The sequence below is a fragment of the Dendrobates tinctorius genome, unplaced genomic scaffold (assembly GCF_039654945.1).
Source record: "Dendrobates tinctorius isolate UK_male_01 unplaced genomic scaffold, ASM3965494v1 ptg000083l, whole genome shotgun sequence".
NCBI lineage: Eukaryota > Metazoa > Chordata > Amphibia > Anura > Dendrobatidae > Dendrobates > Dendrobates tinctorius.
Window position 1 is genome coordinate 2,306,823 of NW_027361751.1, and position 19,327 is coordinate 2,326,149.

General features: G+C 42.0%; 1 protein-coding gene and 1 long non-coding RNA gene across 2 annotated transcripts in view; one reads left to right on the top strand and one right to left on the bottom strand.

Moving 5' to 3' along the window:
• The window catches only part of MRPS27 (mitochondrial ribosomal protein S27), a 111,857-nt gene that overhangs the window by 87,952 nt on the left and 4,578 nt on the right, over positions 1 to 19,327 (bottom strand). Inside the window, exons 2-4 of the mRNA XM_073584051.1 lie at positions 15,860 to 15,937; positions 6,574 to 6,644; positions 3,980 to 4,038 (exon numbers count right to left, since the gene is read on the bottom strand). Of these exons, the coding sequence (XP_073440152.1) occupies positions 3,980 to 4,038; positions 6,574 to 6,644; positions 15,860 to 15,937 (208 nt within the window). The remainder of the gene's footprint in view (positions 1 to 3,979; positions 4,039 to 6,573; positions 6,645 to 15,859; positions 15,938 to 19,327) is intronic.
• On the top strand, positions 5,426 to 9,142 carry LOC141097084 (uncharacterized). Its single transcript, XR_012233848.1, has 3 exons — positions 5,426 to 5,793; positions 6,057 to 6,109; positions 7,962 to 9,142. It is a non-coding gene; the product is annotated as an uncharacterized lncRNA (long non-coding RNA).

Below are 19,327 nucleotides of genomic sequence, written 5' to 3' on the forward strand. Positions count from 1 at the left end.
CCCAAAAGTTGTTTTTCAATTTGTCCTGAGTAGGCTGATACCCTACATGTGGGGGTAAAACACTGTTTGGGCGCATGGCAGAGCTTGGAAGGGAAGGAGCATCATTTGACTTTTTCAACTTAGAATTGGCTGGAATTGAGATCAGACGCCATGTTGCATTTGGAGAGCCCCTGATGTGCCCAAACAGTGGAAACCCCCAATTCTAACTCCAGCCCGAACCCCAACACACCCCTAACCCTAATCTCAGCCCTAACCCTAGCCCTAACCCTAGCCCTGGACCTAACCCTAATGGGAAAATGGAAATAAATACATTTTCTTTTAAGTTTATTATTTTTCCCTTACTAAGGGGGTGATAACGGGGGGTTTGATTTACTATTTATGGCGGTTTTTATGTTTGGCAGCTGTCGCACGCTAAAAGACGCTTTTTATTGTAAAAATAGTTTTTGCATCACCACATATTGAGAGCTATAATTTTTCCATATTTTGACCCACCGAGTCATGTGAGGTCTTATTTTTTGCGGGACGAGTTGACGTTTTTATTGGTACCATTTTCGGGCACGTGACATTTTTTGATCGCTTTTTATTCCGATTTTTGGGACGCAGAATGAACAAAAACCAGCGTTTCATGAATTTCTTTTGGGGGGGTGCGTTTACACCGTTCCGCGTGCGGTAAAATTGATAAAGCGGTTTTATTCTTCGGGTCAGTACGGTTACAGCGATACCTCATTTAGGTCATTTTTTATGTTTTGTCGGTTTTATGAAATGAAAACTATTTTATATAAAAAATAATTATTTTTGCATCGCTTTATTCTGCGAGCTATAACTTTTTTATTTTTTCGCTGATGATGCTGTATGGCAGCTCTTTTTTTGCGGGACAAGATGACATTTTCAGCGGTACCATGGATATTTATATGCGTCTTTTTGATCGCGCGTTATTACACTTTATGTTTGGCGGTATGATAATAAATCATTATTTTTTGCTTCATTTTTTTATTTTTATATTTTAAGGGGTTCGCTAAAGGGGTTAACTAGTGGGACAGTTTTATAGGGCGGGTCGTTACGGACGCGGCAATACCTAATATGTGTACTTTTATTGTTTTTTTTTTATTTCCAAAAAATGGATTTATTGGGGGAATACTTTATTTTTTTTTTTTCTAATTTATTTGGCGATTTTTTTTAAATTATATTAACACTTTATTTATTTATTTTTTTTTTAACTTTATTACATAGTCCCAGGTGGGACTTAACTGTCCTGTGACAGATCACTGTGACAGATCAGCGATCTGTCACAGGCACTACTGCAGACTTCCTCATGCCTGCGCTTTGCAGGCACTGAGGAAGTCAGCTCCCTGCAGGCCCCCGTCGCCATCTTGGATTCGGGGGGCCTGTAGGGAAAGAGAACCACGCAGCAGTGCTGCACATTGCGCTGCTGTGGGGGGCTCAGGGAAGCACGGAGGGAGCCCCCTCCCTGCCGATGCTTCCCTTTAACCCCCGGTACATCGCGATCATGTTTGATCGCGGTGTGCAAGGGGTTAACGTGTCGGGGGCAGTCCGTGACTGCCCCTGACACATTGTGCCGGGTGTCAGCTAACCCTAATTCCAATCCTAACCCAAACCCTAATTCCAGTCCTAACCCTAATTAACCCTAATTCCAACCCTAATGGAAAAATAAAAATATTTTCTTTATTTTATTATTTGTCCCTACCTATGGGGGTGATAAAGGGGGGGTTATTTACTTTTTATTTTGATCAGTGTGATAGTTTATCACAGTTATCAAAATGAATGAATGAATCTGCCGCATGTGCTCAACATTTTGCAAGATGGCGGCGCCTATGATCCGGGAGGGCGGGACACCGGGATGGCCAGAGGGACATAGGAAGTACCAGGGGGAAATCAGAAGGCGGGGGGAGCGGCGGGAAGGGGAAGGGGAGCAGATGATGACGGTGGCGGCCGATCGGCGCCGTCAGTCGGTGTCTCCAGCCATGGCAGATCCTATTGCAGCATCGGCCATGGCTGGATTGTATTATTTCACCAAATATCATTGGTGAAATATTACAAACCGCTCTGATTGGCTGTTAAAAGTGAAACAGCCAATCAGAGCGATCGTAGCCATGGGGGGGGGGGTAAGCCACCCCCCCTGGGGTGAAGTACAAAGGGTCCTGTGTGTGCGGGTCGGGTGACATTTCAGTGACCCCGGTCACTCGACCCGCAGGGGGGCTATTAATTCATGACGCCACATAGGCTTCATGGGTCGGACTGGCACCGACTTTCATGACGCCTACGTGGCGTCAAAGGTCGGGAAGGGGTTAAAAAAATAAAACTCATGAAATATGCATGGACAGAAAATAATGTGACAAAAGGGACATGTTAAATCAAGGTTTGTTCACTAATTAGCATCACAGGTGTCTACAGTCTTGGAATCAGTGAGTGGACCTGTATAGAGGGCTACAGATACTCACTGTGCTGTTTGGAGACATGATGTGTATCACACTCAACATGGACCAGAGGAAGAGAAATTAAGAGCTGTCACAGGAGATTAGAAAGAAAATTATAGACAAACATGCTAAAGGTAAAAGTTATAAGACCATCTCCAAGCAGCTTGATGTTCCTGTGACTACAGTTGCACATATTATTCAGAAATTTAAGATCCATGGGACTGTAGCCAACCTCCCTGGACGTTGCTGCAGGAGGAAAATTGATGACAAATCAAAGAGACGGATAATATGAATGGTAACAAAAGAGTCTCATTGACAGTTACAGGAATCGTTTGATTGCACTGATTGCCTTCATGAGTTTTATTTTTTAAAAATTCTGTGGAAGCATGGTTGAAAAGCAAAGTCTGACTTTTGTTTGTACATTTTCATAGATTTTTGCTTTATTATTACTTTTGTCAGATTCAACTTATTTCTGTCACCATTGTGGGTTTTTCTGTCATTAAACGAGGGGTACCAACAATTTTGACCACGTGTAGTAGGTGCATAAAATTCTGGTGACAGGTTCCCTTTAAAGATTTTAAAAAATGCTAGATAATCATGACTCATATACTGCATTTCCATTGGCAGAAATGCCAAGGCTGAAGGGTAATGTCAGCAATACTACCTGTGATCTGTCATTCTCAATCTATATGACGAAGAAATGCTGGGCTAGAAATTATCTGGCACTATTTAAGTTTCATGAATATTACATGCTTCTCCAATTGCATTACATTTGCACAATGACTGAAATGATGGAGGATTATACTTCGGCAGAAAACATAATTGGGATCACTTAAGCTCTACGAGAAACTACTCCATTGTACTGTGACAACTGTACTTGCAATGCATTATTATTAAGAGCCCTCCACTCCGCAAGGGACATAAAGAGCCCACCTCTCCATGAGGGGCATAAAGAGCCCTTTCTAGCACCCAAAAATGAAAATGGGATTATTTTGCCTTTGATTAACGTTTCTTACTCAGGAGCATGTACACCTGCAGAACTCACCAAATCTTATTCTACCAGTATTTAATATGCTTTCGAAAACACTTTATTCAGGAAGAAAGGTCAGCTCAACACTAAGGGACTGCTATAGATAAAGGCAGATGTTGTGTTGCTTGTCTCTAAAGCCACAGAATTCTACAACTAACCTATTTCTAATGGGGTTTATTCAAAATCAAAATGTAACCCTATCCACGAGATGTGTGGTAAATGTCTGATGCAGAGGGCCAATCACTCCACAAGAACAGAGGTCCTGTGTCCACTATTTTAATGACTTGACATTCATGCATTACTAAAAACTTTGAAAAAAGGCTTACAGCCTGGTATTATAGACAAGGTTTCTCATCCAAGATTGGAGTTTCCTATAAACATTTTCCAAATTACCTATTTTGAAATTTGGATGTAAGAGATGGGAGTTGATTAATAAACTTTTGTCTAGTAGTGGTCAACTTTTTTATGAAACAAAAAAAACCATTAAGATAAATAAGACAAAAACACTACTTACTTATAAAGGTAATAATCACCCAGTTCAATTTCTTCTTTGCATGTAATATTGTCAATAAACTGAAAAAGAAAAAAAAAAAACAAGATGTGTGACAATGAGCAAAGTAATTGTGATTACAGCAAACAAAAAGTAAAGGAATTATCCAGATTATTAAAACTGAAGGCCCATCTTTATTATAGGCTGTAGTATTACATTCTACAATGTTATAGCAGAGTATGAAGCAATAGATTGTATGCAGAAATAGTATTGTATGTAATTGCATTCTATAACGCAATGGTATTGCATGTTAGAGGGAAAATAGATGTTATAGTATTATATAGTGTGGTAGTATTACATGTTATAGTATATGATGCAGTAGTATTACATGTTATAGTATTATATGGTGTGGTAGTATCACAGTGCATGTAGTTCTACTGTACCACATATTATAACATGTAATACTACTGTACCATATAATACTACAGCACCATATTATACTATAACATGTAATACTACCGCACCATATTATACTATAACATGTAATACTACTGTACCATATAATACTATAACATGTAATACTACCGCACCATATAATACTGTAACATGAAATGCTACTGCATCATATGCTATAGCTTGTAATACTACTGTACCATATAATACCATAGGTATCAGGTGGTTGAGAAATCTCTGGGGAGACCAGACATTACTACACCCCTCTACTGGGATACCCAAAAGGGGGTGGGATCACATATCTACACCCCTCTACTGGGATACCCAAAAGGGGGTGGGATCACACACACACACACATATATATATACACACACACACACACACACACACACACACATATACGTTGTCTTCTTCCCCACCAACTCCATCATTGCCCATTCCACCACCTCCATCATTGCCTTCTCCCCCACCACCCCATCATTACCCATTCCACCACCATCATCGCCTTTTCCCCCACCAACCCATCATTGCCCATTCCACCACCTCCATTATTGCCCTTTCGACCACCAACATCATTGTCCTTTCCACCACCTCCATCATTGCCTTCTCCCCCACCACCATCGTTGCCCATTCCACCACCTCCATCATATACTCCGTCTCTGGCCAGTGGCCCGTCAGGGGCGGATAAACTGGCCAGATTGCCCTCATTATTAGCCGCCCTCCACCTCCAGGCCCCGGTGGAGTCGCACCGGCTGCACATGCAGTATGTCCGCCCCAGTCGGTATAAGTAAAAATCAATGTAAGATCAGAAGTGACATTTGTTCTAGAAGGAAAAACGATCATTTGTCCATTTTCCTAACAAATGCGTCAAAATAGGATAACACCGCACAGTCTCATTGAACACACATTACCATTTTCAACGACTATGGTGTGCAAATTCAATTCAAAAGGTAAGTGGTATAATTGTAGGTATAAGTCAAGAACCATTTCCCACGCGTTTTGGAAAATTAACATTTTCCTTCATCAGGGATTCCTGATGAAGGAAAACGTTAATTTTCCGAAATGCGTAGGAAATAGTTCTTGTAAGTTTATGTTGTGAATGAGTGCACATCTGTGACCGCAGGATAGTCACGTGACTGAAGACGTCAGACAGAATCTACAGGTCCTACAAGCGGTACACACGCTGACACGCGCTCCTCTCATACCACAGGACATCGTTTTTTCAGTGCTGTTACCGGCCGGGACAGTACTGCAATATAAGAATATACACTGACCTATACCTACAATTATTCCCTAACTTGGAAGTGGTTTCCTTGGATTTTTTCGGGGGATCAAAGGACGGAAGCTATTCTACAGGACCTTTACCTCATATCATCAGAATCAAGGTAACGGAACTCCGCATTGACTTGAATAGCGTTCTATCATTATATACAGATTGTCTCATCTAACTGGGGACTAGTTAATATTTCACACATAATACATGTGGAAATTAGCATAGTTTTATAGGACCTTTACTGCACAGCGCTACAATCAAGGTAACTCCGCATTGATCAGAGTATCACTTTATGACTATTTACAAGATTGACTCTAATTAAACTTGGGGATTAGTTTTTAATAAATTATAATAAATTATAACAATTCATTTTAGTGTGAAAATCAGCTCGGATCTGCAGGATCTTCACTGTGCAACGTTACATTAAGGTAACAGTCTTTCCTCATTGACTAGAGTAATACACTATGGCCGTATATAAATCCTCATTTTTTAAATGGAACTTGGAAATTAATTATACATTTAAACCTGATAATAAGCGCAAAACATTTTATCTAATTTGTTCACTCATTGGGTCTTGTTGGTATAGACCCCTGTTTTTTTGCTGCGGTTCTTCAGGAAGGTTGCTTGCGCCACTATTTTAATCTTTAATACTATTATATATATTAGTTAGTATTATAGGAGCCAGAGAAGGGCAGAGATAGTTGGAAAATAAGGAGGTATGAACGTGCATTGAACTGCTCAATCACACCAAGCGCCTGTGCTTGGTTTTAAAGGAAATTTTGGGCAAGACTATCTTTAAGCCAACAACCAACTTCTATACAATGTGTAGCACTTTACGACTGGCTACTATGTCAGTGTTACTTATCTATAAAGATTAGTAGAATTTCCTTACCCTTGCAATGACCAGAGAGCTCACTGGTATCTTTCTATCATGGCACTTATCCATAAGTGTTGCCAGGTCAGCTGCAAAAGATAAAAAAATAATCTAACTGTAACTCACCTCCAATGCATCTGCAGCGCTATAAAGTACAATACACTTTGGTACAATACAGTGTACTATAAACCATCATCCTGCCCGTATTTTCGCCTGGATTAGTTGCCTAGAACTAATAAAATAATCTGCTTGTAGGACAGAAATGACAACATCTGAAATCAGATCTAAGAGTGGAGAAGTAAATCTGTGCGTCGTACTGCCAGGAGTGATCAGAGAATATGCCAGACACACTTGGGAGGCTGAGGGATCCGGGATGGTAGAACTCCCCCAGATGGCTATTTGCTTTTGATGGTTTAAAGGGATTGTCTGGCCTTAAGAGTGACTGCAGACCTGTAGACTATGTGACTGTAGAGTAGACTTGTGAATTTTCTTATCGCACACTGTGAGGATTCTCTTGTGACGGCGGGCATGACCACAAGTATGTGATTTGCACACTGACGTCCACATCCCAACTAGTAGATTGTATCCGACCTCACTGAATACACTTGCATTGAGTGAGGCCGTGCCCATCTAGTCGGCACATGACGGCATGTACTGTATGCACATCACATACTTCAGGTCACGGTCCTGCTACCGGAGTACCCTCACAGTGAGTAGCGTGTACGATGTGAGAGTTCACAAGTCTTCGGTCACATAGTGTAGCCTACGGCCGGACGGCCCCTTTAAGCTAAGGATGGGCATCCTAAAGCTGCTTAAGCTATGCATACAGCAGCAGCAAAAAAGGGGCATTCAACCTAATGAGGGGAACGCAATGTAATGTTTTTTTAGGTGAACGGCTCATTACATGGATAAAAAAGTACTCAAGAAATAGATCCAGCACTCAGCCTGGCTTTGAGCGTCGGCAGCAGCGAGCACTTACAGGAATGTAACAGATGGAAGTAGAAATCCCATCTATAACTCACACACACCAATTAAACCCATCTGTTAGTTCCTTAATTTCCTTAGAAAGCATGACTCCATTAGTCTCAGACCACTCGTGGCCATGATCACACTAATCGGCACTAATCCATCCTTTATTCTAATATTCTAATGGAAGCCGCAAACTTGCTCCTTTATTCTCCCGACCTCCTACAATTCTGTGCTTCACTCTCCATGGTAGACTATCAGAAATGAAGGGGCACCATGCTCAGCGTAGCTTGTCGCCCCCTACACATTGCAGTTTTCAGTAAGGGTCTAATCTCCTGGACGCCCATTCATTAAAACATTAGGACATATTTTAAATAATTGTCTTTTTTAGCTCCACTTAATGTTCCCTTCTGGGCTTTTTTTTCCCTTTCTTAAAACAGGCGATCTCTTGTCACCTAACAGGGAGATACCAGCACATGGACATATCTGGGGTGCTTGGAAATAGTTTCCAACCCAGATGCAAGTAAACACCGAACCCTGCACACTCCAAAGAAAAGAAAACCTTTTCACAACATACTGAACAGTCTGCAAAAGGGCAGACCAGAAGGACATCAGAGTATATAACCTATATACCGTAATAGAAGGACCAACGGTCTGGGATAAATCCAATATGAAATGTCCACTACCTTTGTTTAGTTTAAATAGGTGTAAAATATTAAATGAATGTGTTTAAAAATGAAAAATATTTAATAGTATCACACTGACAATGCAAAAAGATTGAAAAAACAAAACAAAACTTATTTACTGGGACAAAAGATTCCAAAATAGCATGTATAACATGCAGAGGGGCAGAGAAACTGCAATGGAACTGATGCTACATGATTAGAAAAAATCAAATTCTTAAATGTGAAAAAAGTGATAAGGAATAAGTAGGCAATACTGTCCCAAGGGGCTGTAGAATAAAACCGCATACAGTGAGAAGGGTTATGTTGATGGCTGTAGAGCGGTGGTAGAAATAGAAAAGAAAAAAAAAATAGAAGGAGCTCTCAACTGTTAGGAGAACATAACCATTCTGAGTGCAGTGGCTCAGTGGTTTGTAGCAGGATAGCACAGTGGCTCAGTGGTTAGTGTAGGGTCGAGCAGGTCCTCAGGATGCAGTGATGAGACAGGGTATGACTTGTAAATTAAACTTTTATAAATTGGAGCCACTAGGGCTATGCTGAACAGGCAAAAAGGGGTAACACAAATCTGTCCTCGCAGGGACTCAATAAAATAAACAATACTTTTCTCAGTAACTGGGAGTAACCCGGCTAGTCTAGGTGTCGAAGGCCGGAATATGGCCAAACTATGGTACCTATTGCTATAGTCCACTTATCCCTCCATGCGTCACTCGGGATCGCAGATGCGGCCGCTTAGAGTACGTTGATGCGGCGGCCTTGACGCCACGATATTCCGGGAAGATTTAGGCTCGACAGGCCCTGAAGAAACTATGCCGGTGGGGCGCAACAGGCCCTGAAGAAACGATGCCGGTGGGGCGCAACAGGCCCTGAAGAAACGATGCCGGTGGGGCGCAACAGGCCCTGAAGAAACGATGACGGTGGGGCGCAACAGGCCCTGAAGAAGTGATGCCGATGGGGCGCAACAGGCCCTGAAGAAACGATGCTGGTGGGGCGCGGTAATGACGCAGTTCCCCCAAATGGCCGTTGGCTGTCCTCCGCTAAGGGTCCCTCCGTAACCGGGACATGCGCCTCTAACGTCACCTGTGGCGTCCCCTGAGGCTGGTGATGACGAGGTCGCCGCGGTGGGAGAAGGCCGGGGGGCAGTGTCCAGGCCTCTGTGGCCGTATTATCTGTAGTCACAGCCGCGACCTGAGGTAAAGGATCTCTCCCACAAAGGCGGGGGTAGGCGGGCGTGGCTCTTGAGAAAGTGGCCTCCGGTAAAAGTCTCTCAAGTCTCACTTGTCGGCGAGTGCGCAGTCTCCTCCTCACAGGCTCCTGTCGGTGTCCCCTCCAGTCACCCGGCTTCCTGCCTCCTGTCACACTCTCTTCCAACTGAGCGCACCCCCTGCTCCTTTTATCCTCGTCCCGCCCCGTTTCCCTGACAACTCCGGTCATGTCTCTCCCTTTACTGTTCTCCCAGTATTGTTCCCTCAGGAACCCAGATGGCGGTCCCCTGGGTACCGGCCCGGTCACTGTCTGGGAGTCCACTTCCCCACATAGCACTGTAGCTTTTTAACACTGGGGGGGTTCTATATTCAAAACCCCTGAAGGAGTCTGTATGAATTTTCCCCCCAAAACTTTTAAAAACATACTGATAGGGAGTTTAGTTTGCGAGTCCCACTGGGGACAGTGATGATAAAAGTCTGTATAAGCACTGTGGAATATGATGGCGCTATATAATAACACAAGTATGCAAAATTTGAGTTTATGAAAATTGTTTCAAATCCAATGACTGATTATGTTTTTTTATGCTATGATTAAAAAAAAATCACTTCCATTTTTAACCATCACACACGGATTTTGCAAAAAACGCGAGTGAAATTATGTACAAGCGAGATGAACAAGAAAAATCTGTATTGTAGCCAAAAATGTACACAATATACTTTATTGAATATTCATTATGCAACTTTATTGGAAATTAATTCTTGCGCCTTCTCCTTTTCTCTTTGAAGCTTCTCTTGATACCTTTTCTCTTATAGAAGGCCTGCAGATCTTCTCTGTGAAGCAGTAGTCCCCCATCATGACATGTTCACATTCCATCTACCTTGGTATCATTGTTCAATCTTCTTGATATCCTGATGAAATTTTTCTCCTTGCTCTTCGCTAACAGCACCAAGGTTTTCATGAAAGTAGTCCAAATGGGAATGGAAAAACTTAACTTCAAATTCATCAGACAACCCAAGGAGTTGCATCATGATCTCCATGATGGACTTATGTTTTGGATCTTTGCTATCTGGAAATTTCTTCACAACTTCTTTAAAAGAATCCGTAGCCTTTTTCTCAACAGCTTTCATTTTTGTTTCGAACACATTGTCATTCATGAGTTTCCGGACCCCCAAAAATGCTTTCCTTCAGTTTTGCTTTGGACAGTCCCTGAAACTCAGTGCACAAGTTATTAGATGTCTCTCCTTCTTTCGGTAGAGCTTTCACAAACTGCTTCATCAGTCCAAGCTTAACGTGGAGTTGTGGCAGGAGAACTTTTAGTGGGATCAACTAAACTTTCCCAACTATGTTCTTGAGTCCAGGTTGCAGTGATGTTCTTCCTAACCAACTTTTTTGGCTCCAGTTATGAGTGTTATCTCGGCTGTCCCATTCACACAAAAAGCATTGGTAGTCCGTGTATCATCCTTGCTGCCATGGAACAAAAAGAGAACTTTCAGATCACCAGATATTGACCATCCTTGATCCTCGTAGTTAAGTTTCTTGAGAATAAAGTCTAAATTTTCATAGCTTTCCTTCCAAGTACACAGAATGCCCTACAGGCACTCAATCATACTTGCTGCCATTGTGCAGCAGCACAGCTTTAAGACTTTTTTGGGGCACTGAAGCATACTTGCTGCCATTGTGCAGCAGCACAGCTTTCAGACTTTTTTGGGGCACTGAAGCATACTTGCTGCCATTGTGCAGCAGCACAGCTTTCAGACTTTTTTGGATGAATCAATAAAGAGTATCCGCTTGCTCACCTTGTGCTCAAGGTTACATTTTTCCATCAGCCCAGGAATATCAATGCAATACGCTAGAGCACGATCTTTAGAAAAGTATGGAAGGAATTCCTTTTCTCTGCTTCTGTACCATGAAAAAATATTTCTAACCAAACTAATGACAACAAAATCATCCACTAAAGGTCACGCAAAGGGATCAAAGTATGGTACAAGAAAAAGCCCATGGAGTCAGTGTTTGTGAAAAAACTGTACATGAAACTTTTTCCATATTTTTACTGAGTTCAGCGAAAGTATCTAAAAATCACCTCTTACTTTTCAAAAAGGTTTACCCTAGGAGACCGATGATAAAAGAAGCATATAAGCAAGGTCCACTCATTTCAGTGAATCCATCCAAAAAACATCTGACTCTAGTGCATATTTGCACCGATAAATACTGGAAGTAATGAAATAATAGAATGGGGCTACACTCCTCCTGAACAACCACTGCAGGAAAAGCATATACTGGCATGAAGGGAGTAACCTCTACCATTGCCTGGAGTAGTGGTCTACCACAACCTGCGGCTGTCAGAACATGAAATTACAAACATGCTTTTTTGGGGTTGAACATTAGGGTAAAAAGCAGATCTAAATTCTTTATTTAAGTAAACTCTGAGCAATCTCCAAGTCTGGACTTGCACCAGATACTGCAAAAAAAAAAAAAAAAAGTAATAATAATAAACAAAACAGAACTAAAGCTATAGCACCCCCTAGTGTTCACCAGGCAAAGGGCAACAGAAGGAAAACAGGCACACTTTTTTCCTTTCTAAAATTGTGTGGAATCCAAGAGAAAAAACTGTGCATCTATGTAGGAAAGTGAACACTTCTAGGGATACAGTAAAAGTCTCATGAACCTCTATAGAGGAGCTATTTTGGAAATGTTCACAAAGAAGCCAAGTGTATGAGATTTTATACTGTAGGCCAGTGTATGAAACATTGATTATATAAGGAGGCTCAATCTTTCCATTAGCAGACACGTAAAGACACAAAGCTTTATAAAAAGTAATCAATTTTATTCAGTCTGTATCCCATAAGAGCGCTTCAGTCGCATTTCCTAGTCTTGCAGCTTTTTCCGCTATGCATACATGTAAGTTGTATGTCACGTCCTGTCTGCCTTAGGTGGAATTGAGACATCCATGTTTCACAATCCAGAAACGGACCACAAAGCACTGATCAAACGCGGGTGTCCTGACCCAAATTTGAAGCCTCATATATGGTTAAGCGACCTTTAGCTCGGGCAGGACAGCGATCTGTCTACACACTATGAAACACGGACGTCTGAGTGACCCTAAGAAACGGATACTAAAGGCCCTTTCTCACATAGCGAGATCGCTGAAGCGTCACCGATTTTGTGACGCAACAGCGATCTCGCTACATGTGACACGCAGCGGGGACCGGACCCCCGCTGCAATCTCACTGATCGTGCTCGAATGGCCTGGGCCATTTTTTTGCCGCCGGCGTTCCGCTGGCCAGCGCGCATCGCAGTGTTTGACGCCAACGAGCAACCTCGCTGGCAACGCAGAACTCATGGACGCAGGCGGGAGTCATCTGAATAGCCGCTGTGTGACAACGCACCAACGACCGCCGAGGTCGTTATATGGATCGCTGCTGCGTCAGTGAGTAGATCTGTCTGTTTGACAGCTTACTAGCGGTCATTTAGCGACGCACCAGCGATCCTTACCAGGTCGTATCGTTGTCGGGATCGCTGGTGTGTCACTTAGTGTAACAGTACCCTAAGAGTTGCATTCGTATTACAGTACAATTCCTAAAATCCAGCAGATAGTGGCCAGATAATTACAGGGTGATCGAAAAGTATATCCCGTTTGTGTCTCTACAAAGTTTTCTGCATCTGAGAAATTGCACTTTCTATAGTCGTTCTGTCCTGAAAACGAGATTTTGAGATTTTCTGGGTCTGAGAAATGCTACCGTACAATCAGACTCCCCTCCTGTACTAATTTCTGACTCATGGCCACTTACCAGCTGCATGTACAGTCATGGCCAAAAGTTTAGAGAATGACACAAATATTATATTTTCACAAGATCTGCTGCCCTCTGGTTTTTGTGTGTGTTTGTCAGATGTTTTTATCACATACAGAAATATAATTGCAATCATATTATGAGTAACAAACGGCTATATTGACAGTTAGAATGAGTTAATGCAGCAAGTCAATATTTGCAGTGTTGACCCTTCTTCAGGACCTCAGCAATTCTCCCTGGCATGCTCTCAATCAACTTCTGGATCAAATCCTGACTGATAGCAGTCCATTCTTGCAAAATCAATGCTTTTATTTTGCCTGAATTTGAAGGTTTTTGTTTGTCCACCCGTCTCTTGATGATTGACCAAAAGTTCTCAATGGGATTAAGATCTGGGGAGTTTCCAGGCCATGGTCTCAAAATCTCTATGTTTTGTTCCCTGAGCCATTTAGTTATCACCTTTGCTTTATGGCAAGGTGCTCCATCATGTTGAAAAAGGCATTGTTGATCGCCAAACTGCTCTTGGACGGTTGGGAGAAGTTGCTCTTGGAGGACATTCTGGTACCATTCTTTATTCATGGCTGTGTTTTTAGGCAAGACTGAGAGAGAGCCCATTCCCTTGGCTGAGAAGCCACCCCACACATGAATGGTTTCAGGATGCTTGACAGTTGGCATGAGACAAGACTGGTGGTAGCGCTCACCTGGTCTTCTCCGAATAAGCCGTTTTCCAGATGTCCCAAACAATCGAAAAGGGGATTCATCAGAGAAAATGACTTTACCCCAGTCCTCAGCAGTCCACTCCCTGTACCTCTTGCAGAATATCAGTCTGTCCATGATGTTTTTTCTGGAGAGAAGTGGCTTCTTTGCTGCCCTCCTTGAGACCAGGCCTTGCTCAAAGAGTCTCCGCCTCACAGTGCGTGCAGATGCACTCACACCTGCCTGCTGCCATTCCTGAGCAAGCTCTGCACTGCTGGTAGCCCGATCCCGCAGCTGAAACACTTTTAAGAGACGGTCCTGGCGCTTGCTGGTCTTTCTTGGGCGCCCTGGAGCCTTTTTGGCAACAAGGGAACCTCTCTCCTTGAAGTTCTTGATGATGCGATAGATTGTTGACTGAGGTGCAATCTTTCTAGCTGCGATACTCTTCCCTGTTAGGCCATTTTTGTGCAGTGCAATGATGACTGCACGTGTTTCTTTAGAGAAAACCATGGTTAACAGAAGAGAAACAATGATGCCAAGCACCAGCCTCCTTTTAAAGTATCCAGTGGTGTCATTCTTACTTAATCATGACAGATTGATCTCCAGCCCTGTCCTCATCAACACCCACACCTGTGTTAATGGAGCAATCACTGAAACGATGTTAGCTGGTCCTTTTAAGGCAGGGCTGCAATGATGTTGAAATGTGTTTTGGGGGATAAAGTTAATTTTCTAGGCAAATATTGACTTTGCAAGTAATTGCTGTTAAGCTGATCACTCTTTATAACATTCTGGAGTATATGCAAATTGCCATTAGAAAAAATGAAGCAGTAGACTTTGTAAAAATTAATATTTGTGTCATTCTCTAAACTTTTGGCCATGACTGTAGTGTCAATCACAGGGCACAAAAAGACGACATCTCACTAATCTTCCTGATGATGTAACCTTTTGTATCAGTGATTGTAGAATAAATGCAAGATTCAGACTAGTGTCATGGCTTCTGTCCACAAAGCTATGCCAGACAAGCTTTCATATATAGGCATACCTTTAAAAAGGGATATTCCACTTTCAGAAAACTAAACTCTAAACACTCAAAAGAATTAAATAAAGTGAGCAGGTAATCATTCTCCCCAGGCCCAGCGCAGGATCCCTGCCGATGCTTGGGACTAGGCATTTTGGCTGCAGTGGTGACATCACGTTGACAGTTTGCATCCCCACTGTAGCCAATCACCAGGCTCAGCAGCTGTGATGATATAGACAGCATGAGCCGCTAAGCTCAGTGTTAGGCTAAGTGGGGATGCAAACTGTCAACGTGATGTCACCACTGCAGCCAAAACATCGAGAGCCGAGCAACGGCAGGGAGCAGGCACCGGAGCCCAGCAACGGACGGCAGGGAGCAGGCACCGGAGCCCAGCAACGGACGGCAGGGAGCAGGCACCGGAGCCCAGCAACGGACGGCAGGGAGCAGGCACCGGAGCCCAGCAACGGACGGCAGGGAGCAGGCACCGGAGCCCAGCAACGGACGGCAGGGAGCAGGCACCGGAGCCCAGCAACGGACGGCAGGGAGCAGGCACAGGAGCCCAGCAACGGCAGGGAGCAGGCACCGGAGCCCAGCAATGGCAGGGAGCAGGCACTGGAGCCGAAGAAGAGGAGTGTATGCTTTGTTATTTTAGGGCATTTGGGGTCCACTTTCCTGAAAGTGGGAAAACCCTTCTAACCTTTTAATTGGGTCAATCTGAGGTTTTGGTATCTTTAGTAAGAATATTGCTGTAGACGGGGCTATACTTGTAAAAAAAAAAAGAAGATGAACAAAAACAATAAACATAAATAAAACCTAAAGACATATTCAATGTAAAGCGGGCTGTTCTATATATATATGCCATTTACAAATAGCATAATGCTTGAGGTTCAGGTGTGGAGGGAACATGAACTCATAGTAGAATACCATTATTTTATGATCTTACCAGGACTTACCTAAACTATGTGTCTCTTTCTCCCATTTCTCCCACGCTTTGTCATTGATGTATGCTGGAGAAAGTAGGAACCGTTTTCCTGCAGAATAAGGAATTGAGTGAGTAAATTTCACATAGAGCCATGGGTATACGTGAATTATCAGAGCATGGAATGTATGCAGGTCTGTAGCTAAGGAAGGCCTTTGCTATAGCTCTGACTCAGGGCACTGCACACATTACAGGAATCCTAAAGGGGTATTGGAGGAACCCCATGTACAACTACCTAGATGCCACTGTTGCTATTGTGTGGCTGCTGCGCTGGCATGTCAGATGTGTATTATAGCGGCATCTGCTGCTGATCACGATGACACAACTCCGGTTAAAGCAGGGTGCATGAATGAGTTAGTGTGTAGCAATTTAAAAGTGGTGCCTATGTTTGTGTGTTTGAAATGTACAGGTGCTTCTCACAAAATTAGAATATCATCAGAAAGTTCATTTATTTCAGTTCTTCAATATAAAAAGTGAAACTCATATTATATAGAGTCATTACAAACAGAGTGATCTATTTCACGTGTTTATTTCTGTTAATGTTGGTGATTTTGGCTTACACAGTCAATGAAAACCCAAAAGTCATTATCTCAGGAAATTAGAATACTTTTTAACACCAGCTTGAAAAATGATTTTAAAATCCAAAATGTTTAGCCACTGGAGGCAGTTTCCTATGTAGGCACATGATCGGGGCAGAATGTAAAGAGGAAGGATGACCGACCCATCTGAATATCTAACCAGCACCCTCCTCTATCTATTCATCAGCCATTTCAGAACATGAGGCTGGGTTAGCCATTAAAATGAACAGTCAGCTAGTCCCACTCATACATGCCAACGCCTGGGAGAGGGAGGAAGCTGCCTTTCATGTTTAGAAAAAGATGAAACTGGGGATGCTGGGACTGCTTGCAATAGAAGTAGATGAAGGCAACTTTACAATGATATTGGTAACTTGTATGCATTTATAGATAAGATTTTTTTTCAAGTGGAAAACCTCTAAAGTTTATAGGAGAGCTTGGTTTTTTTAAAATCACACCACTTATCATATAAACTGTGTTCCAAATTATTATGCAAAAAGAGTTTAGGAGTGATAAGGTTAGAATTTTTTTGTTTGTCATTTAAACTCATTGATGGTGATGTGTGTCAGGGCTCTTTATATCACTGAAAGCAATTGCAGATACCTGTGCAAATGAGTTTGGCAGGTGTGTCCAAATAAAGGCAAGACTACTTAAGAAGGCTGTTCCACATTATTAAGCAGCCTACATTTTTTGCCAAAATGGGAAAGAAAAAGGATGTGTCGGGTGCTGAGAAGCAACAAATTGTGGAGTATTTAGGTCAAGGCATGACTACAATCAACATTGCCAAGACACTTCATCGTGATCATCGCACCATCAAGATGTATGTAGCTGATTCCCAGCACACCCATTGAGAACCTCTGGAGCATCATCAAAAGGAGGGTCAATGATGGCGGGAGGCAGTTCACATCTAAGCAACAGCTCTGGGAGGGTATTCTGTCCACATGCAAAACAATTGAAGCACAAACCATCCAAAAACTGACAAATTCAATGGACGAGAGAGTTCAGAAGCTTCTTTCGAACAAGGGGTCCTATGTGCAAATGTAACATCACCTAGAATAAAGTGTTGACTTGAAAACTGTTTGATTTCATTTTGTAATAAGCTGATAATGCTTATAATTTCACAATTGACCATTTTTTTGCTCAAAATAAAAATAAAAAGGTTGAAAACTCTGCTGTGCATAATAATTTGGAACATGCATTTTGAATGTTTATTATTTTTAAAAATATATTGTTTTCATAGGAAGTTTGTTCAAAAACATTGCAATTATACTAGAATATTAGATGTCTGGAAAATAACAATGACTGCAATTCATATAGGTAATTTAGAGAAAATAGGAGGAAATATTTTTTGCATAATAATTTGGAACACAGTGTATTATTTTTATTTTATACATGAGTTGAGTGATCTTTTATTTTTTTACTAATAGTTCACAGCATAGGTTGTTCTAACATTACATTAGCCTAGCAATAACATACATTAAGGATAGGGCACAACTAATAACACCATTAACTTTCCAACATATAGGCATCTGAAAAAGAGACTAAGGGTACGTGCCCACGATCAGGAACTTTTGTGGGTTTGGGGCTGCGCATTTATGCAGCGGCCAGGTGTTACAGCATAGTGGATGGTATGTCGAGAAATCCCATGTCCACTATGCGTGCACAGACACCCGCAGGGACGGACATGCGGAGCATCTCTCCAGACCGCAGCATGTCATTTACTCTTGCAGAGAAGCTACTCTTGCAGAGAAGCTAGTCTCCGCAAGATAAATTTCACCATTAGAATGTATTGGACGTGGTGAATCTTAATAGTTCAGTGATCACATGTGGATTCACCTGCAGACAGGTGTGGATGTGCTGCATCCAAAGCATTGCTACTTCCAGATGGTGGGCCTTAGACGTTTCATACATAAGGGTGGTTGTGGTGCCAGTTATGATGAAGGATGCACTGGAGTAAGATGCGGCAAATTCATCAAAAGGAGTGCACCTCCTAATGAATTTGGCACAACTTTCAGTTGCCATAGCTGTCATAGTAACTCCTTAATGACCAGGCCAAATTTTACAATTCTGACTAGTCTCACTCTCTGTGGTAATAACTTCTGGAACGCTTCAATGGATCCCACTGATTCTTTGTCTGTTTTGTCATGACATATTGTACTTAACGACAGTGGTAAAATGTCTTCGATATGAATTGCATTTATTAATGAAGAAAAAAAAAGAACGGAAATTTGGCAAAAATGTTGCAATTTTCAAACTTTTAACTTTGATGGCCTTAAATGAGTGAGCTATCTCACACAAAGTAGTTAATAAATAACTTTCCCAAATGTCTACTTTCATCAGCACAATTTTGGAAACATAATTGTTTTGTTAGGAAGTTATAAGGGTTAAAAGTTGACCAGCGATTTCTCATTTTCCAACAAAATTTACAAAACTTTTTTTTTTCTTTTTTTTAAGGGACCACATCACATTTTAAGTGACTTTGAGGGATCTATATGATGGAAAACACCATTGTAAAAACTGCACCCCTCAAGGTGCTCAAAACCACATTCAAGAAGTTTATTAACCCTTCAGGTGCTTCACGAGAACTGAAGCAATATGGAAGGAAAAAAATTAACATTTAACTTTCTTCACAAAAAAAATACATTAGACCCAAACTTTTTTACTTTCACAAGGGTAACAGGAGAATAAGGACCCCATAATTTGTTGTGCAGTTTCTCCTGAGTATGCAGATACCCCATATGTGGGGGAAATCTTCTGTTTGGGCGTACGGCAGTGCTTGGAAGGGAAGGAGCACCATTTGACTTTTTGAACTCAAAATTGGCTGGAATTCAGATCAGACGCCATGTCGCGATTGGAGAGCCCCTGAT